Source organism: Buceros rhinoceros, unplaced genomic scaffold, assembly GCF_000710305.1.
Source record: "Buceros rhinoceros silvestris isolate BGI_N320 unplaced genomic scaffold, ASM71030v1 scaffold14015, whole genome shotgun sequence".
In the NCBI taxonomy this organism is placed as follows: domain Eukaryota; kingdom Metazoa; phylum Chordata; class Aves; order Bucerotiformes; family Bucerotidae; genus Buceros; species Buceros rhinoceros.
Window position 1 is genome coordinate 1,349 of NW_010411247.1, and position 4,737 is coordinate 6,085.

Here is a 4,737-nt window from a genome sequence, read left to right on the forward strand (position 1 = left end):
TAACTGAGCTGGTAGCAGCATTTTGGGCTGATACCATCCTGAAAACACCAGATTTCAGGGCAGATGCAGATGCACTGGGACCAACGAGGGAAAAAGGTTTATTAGTCCCTGCCGTGAATCCTGGCCCCAGCTTCAGGACAGGTTCAAGTCACCTGCAGGTAGAAGCACCCTGAGTGCTGGTCCCCAGGTGGCTGGTCCCCCTGCGTGGGGCACACGCAGCAAGGTGTCCTCAGGCAGGAGGGGAGGAGAGTGTCCATCTCACCTGGAGCTGAGGTACTCTTCCAGCAGCAGGCGCAGCTCCGAGTTCTGCTGCCGCAGGATGGCTGCTTCAGTTAGGAGCTTGGCCCGGTGCTTAAGAACCTCGCTGGGTATGGAAGGCAGAGGGTTGGTGTTGGCCAGGAGGTGCCAGCCCTGCTCTGGTTCTCCCCAGCCATGCCATCAGCCTGCCCCACCCCACCAATGCTGCCCAGCACTCACTAATATCTCTCCAGTGCTACTGCCAGTGCATCCCACAGCTTCAGCGTCGGCTCGGGGATCACATGGGCCAGAGCTTCCCAGTACTCCCCGTCCTTGGAGCTGTCCCGTACCTGTAGCGCCTCCTTGGCTGATCCCTTCTTCTCCCTGGGGGACAGAGAACAAACCAGGAGATGAATAGCTCCATACCCCTCAGTTGCACTGAGCATCGTCGCCATCATCACATGAATGAGCGTGACCCCACATGTGGTCCCACATGGACCTGCCTGTCCCATGGCTTTGCTTCCCTCCCCTCTCCGGGCTGCGAGACATCTCCTGCCTGCTTGTCCCCAGCCATCCCTCCCTCAGGCACTGTCCATCCCCCTTTGCCCTCGTGGGACCCTCCTCACCCCTTCGAAATGTTGCAGAGGAAGCTCTTGCTTGCTCCAGCCAGGGCAATACAGGCACCACCAGCCCTGCCTGAACACCCCCTCTGTGCCCCAGTTGGGCTCCCTCCCAGTGGCAACAGCCCCGTTCTGCTCCCAGTCCTACCTCAGCTTGTCGAAATCCTGCACAAAGGCTTTCAGGATCTTCAGGACATCATCGGCATGGATGGACACAGATGGAAAGGAGTCCGGTGAGCTCTGAGGGGGTTTGAGCTTGTCCCTTTGGGAACCAGATCCACCAGCCTCTCTGTCCTCAGCTGGATCCGTGACATATTCTCCGCCTGGGCTGGCCTGGCTCTGGAGGGAAGGCCAGCAAGCTGGGCACTGGGCCTTCCCCCACCTCCTCCTCCCCAAGAGCCACATTCCCCCAGGGAGCTTCCAGCCTTCCCTTGGCAAATTTAGGGAGCTGAGGCAAAAATTCTTGTGCAAGAGGCTCCGTTCAGCCATGGCAGAAGATTATTACAACCCCCCAGCCCTGGCACCTTTTCTGGTCACAGGGAAACACTTCAGGGCAAACACGGTGGTTCCCTCTCTGCTTTCCCTGGGTGTTGAGGAGATGTCCTGCTCCCCCTCTCCTGGAGCCCTGGCTCTGCTGGGCTTTCCCCGCTGCTGTTCCTGGTGGTCCCACCTGGCTGAGAGCCACCTCCTGGGCTTTGTATTTGAGGAAAAAATCCACCAGCTGGTACAGGTCATCCTCACTGTTGATCTTGAGGGCCTGGGGAGCAGAGGAACCACGTTAACGTCCCTCAAAGACAGGAGGAGCAGTGAAAGGGGGTGGTCCTCTGGCAAGGCAGAGTGAGAACAGGCTGGAGGGGCCCTGGAGATGTTTAATTCATCAGTAGGACGGCCATGAGCTAAGCAGTGTGTGGCCACAGTGCTTTACATCCTCCTGCTGTGCTCCTCCGGCCCCAGAGTCCACCCTGCAGCCCAGCAGGACCTCCCTGGGGTGACTCAGCCTTACACCACGGAACAGAGAGCTTTGCCTGGTGACCACCAGCCTTCCTTGCAGCCCCTGATGGGTCAAGCCACAACTCACCGCAAAGACGGAGTCGAGCTTCATGAAGGTGCACTCCTGTCTCCCCACCACATGCCCACTCTGCAGCGTATTCTTGATGAGGAAATCCTTGGGAGATATGCAGAGAAGAGGGTGCAGAGAAGTAACGTTGCTCTCCCTGCCCAGAAGCCAGACTGTGCCGTGCTACGGCTGTGCCCTCCTGCAAGGACAAGTTGAGCAGGAAGGTGGGCAGCAGCTGGGCAGCATGAGGCTGGCAGGGCCAGGAGGTGCTGGAAGAGCCACCCAGCAGACAGAGAAGCATCATCTATGTGCCACACACAGCAGAAAGACTGGAGATCCTGGAGTTTTGAGTCACAACCACCCCTGGCACTGCTCCAGGCAGGGGGGAAGATCAGCTGGGAACTGCCTGGGGCAGGGGAAGGGAAAAGGGCCTGGGGGTGTTGGTGACAGCAGCCGGAGAGGAGCCAGCAGTGTGCCCAGGTGGCCAAGAAGGCCAACAACATCCTGGCTGGTACCAGCACTGGTGTGGCCAGCAGGACCAGGGCAGGGATCATTCCCCTGGACTGGGGGCACTGGGGGGGCCACACCTCGAATGCTGGGTTCAGTTTGGGCCCCTCAGTGCCAGAAGGACATTGAGGGGCTGGAGCGTGTCCAGAGAAGGGTAACGAAGCCGGTGCAGGGTCTGGAGCACAAGTGCACTGAGGAGCAGCTGAGGGACCTGGCAGGGTTGAGCCTGGAGAAAAGGAGGCTCAGGGGAGACCTTCTGGCTCTCCACAACTCCCTGACAGGAGGTTGGAGCCAGGTGGGGGTCAGTCTCTTCTCCCCAGGAACAAACAACAGGATGAGAGGAACCAGCCACAAGTTGTTCCAGGGGAGGTTGAGGCTGTCCCTGAGGAACCATTTCTTGACCCTTGGGGTTGTGCAGGGCTGTCCCAGGCTGCCCAGGGCAGTGGTGGAGTCCCCATCCCTGGAGGGGTTTCCCAGCCATGTGGAGGTGGTGCTGGGGGACAGGGGTTAGTGCTGGGGGAACAGTTGGACTTGAGGATCTTAATGCAAACAACTCTGTGATTCCCTGATCCTCTCCCAGCCCCTGGGCAGCTCTCTGACAAGAGGCTGCCTGGTGCAGCCAGGCAGTGCCGTGCAGAAGCCTTCACCCTGGGACGTGGAGAGCATAAGAGATCTACTACAAGCTGGAACATGCAGGGGACATCACGCCTGCTCCCTGTGCTACATCATCACGCACCGACTCATTGCTGATGAGCTCCAGGATCCTCTTGGCAGTCTTTCTGGAGATATTTCGCAGAGGTATGAGTCTATCCTCAACCTTTTCTGTGTTTTCTTTTCCTCCTTCTCCACTGCCCACTTCTTCCTTTTCCTTCTCTCTCCCTTCCTCCTCTTGTTCTCCAGAGCTGCTCTCTGGAACACGGAGAGAGAGGGGAGCAAAAAGCCTTTGAGCTCTGACTGTGCTCCCCAGTCCTGTCACCGAGGAAACATCAGGGAAATCACCATTGTTCCCTGCGACCTGTAAAGCACCCAAAAGGTCTTGGGCCATGGGCTGGCTCTTGGTCAACTTGTCGGGAACTGGGAGCACTGGACCAAGTGCAAAGATCCCCACGGTGGTTTGGCATGAGCCAGCTTAGGGCTGGGGACACACCTTGCCTGGGCTCGCAGTGTCACCCCTGTAAGATCATCAAGTCACAGACTGGTTTGGGTGGGAAGGGACCTTTTAAGCTCACCCAGTCCAACCCCCTGCAGGGAGCAGGGACATCTGCAACTAGAGCAGGTTTAGCAGAGCCCCAACACCCAACCTGACCTCCAATGGTGCCAGGGATGGGGCTTCTACCAAGAGATCCCACCTTGCTATGGAAAGGACAGGAGTGACAGCAGGGGCTGTCATGGAGGAAGGTGAGGGGCTCCCAGTGCTACAAGGACACTGCACATCCCACCTGCCAGGACTTCTGCAGCCAGCTTGGTCACCGTCCTCTTCTCCCTGTAATGCCCGAGGGGGCCGACGTTATTCAGGAACCAGTAATGAGGCTCTTCCCAGGGCAGCCCCAGCTGCTGGGTGTGAATGATGCGGTCTGCATCAAGGGCTTTCCACATCAGCTCTTTGGCTTCCTCCTCATTCATCAGCCAGAGCTCTGTGAACTTCTCTGCATCAGTGACAGCAAAGTGCCTGTGCAGAAGGGAGAGGACCCATGGAAAGATGCTCTGTGCCCCAAAATGAGTCAGGTCCCCCCTGCACCTCGCTTAAGTGCTTCGAGGCCTCATCGTGGGTGGATGCTCGCGCATGGCCCACCTCATCCTCCTCTGCACCTCCTTGTAGTGCCCCCTGAGGTACTCGCAGTCAGCTGCCAGGCTCTGGTTCTCCTCTCTGAACTGCTTCTCTTGGTTGGCCAGTTTTGTTCTCAGGTTATTGAGCAAGCTGTGGAGCCTGGGGAGGGGACAGCAAAGCTGGGCATCCCCAAAGAGGCACCTTCAGGCATATCCAGCTTGTATAAAGGCTTTGGGAATTGGGGCTGTTTGTCTTCTCGTGACTGCTTAGTGCTGAGAAGAACTGACTGACCCTGATGCGGCTGGCATGGGCTGGCCATGGTCATTATTCAAAATGCTCTGGGGATGCCCTGCCCTGGACTAACCCCTGCCCAGGGGTGGGCTGGGATGAAGCTCACTGGCCTCTGCTAGGTGATGGGGCTCCACAAAAAGCAGCATATGGGAGGTAACCGCACGTAAAGCAGAGCCCATCTTCCAGGGGATGTTTTTTTACCGGTTGATCTTCCTCTTCTGCTGGGATCCGATGATGGTGTTCTCCTCATCCTGCTT

The 4,737-nt window shown here is 57.9% G+C and overlaps 1 protein-coding gene across 1 annotated transcript in view; it reads right to left on the reverse strand.

The window, feature by feature from the left end:
- Window positions 1-258: 258 nt before the first annotated feature.
- Window positions 259-4,737, reverse strand: part of DRC1 (dynein regulatory complex subunit 1) — a gene marked incomplete at its 5' end in the record, with an annotated part of 11,175 nt that continues 6,696 nt past the window's right edge. The window contains 9 exon segments of the mRNA XM_010135945.1: window positions 259-364; window positions 478-621; window positions 1,006-1,196; window positions 1,528-1,614; window positions 1,936-2,022; window positions 3,158-3,330; window positions 3,861-4,090; window positions 4,214-4,348; window positions 4,682-4,734. Of these exon segments, the coding sequence (XP_010134247.1) occupies window positions 259-364; window positions 478-621; window positions 1,006-1,196; window positions 1,528-1,614; window positions 1,936-2,022; window positions 3,158-3,330; window positions 3,861-4,090; window positions 4,214-4,348; window positions 4,682-4,734 (1,206 nt within the window).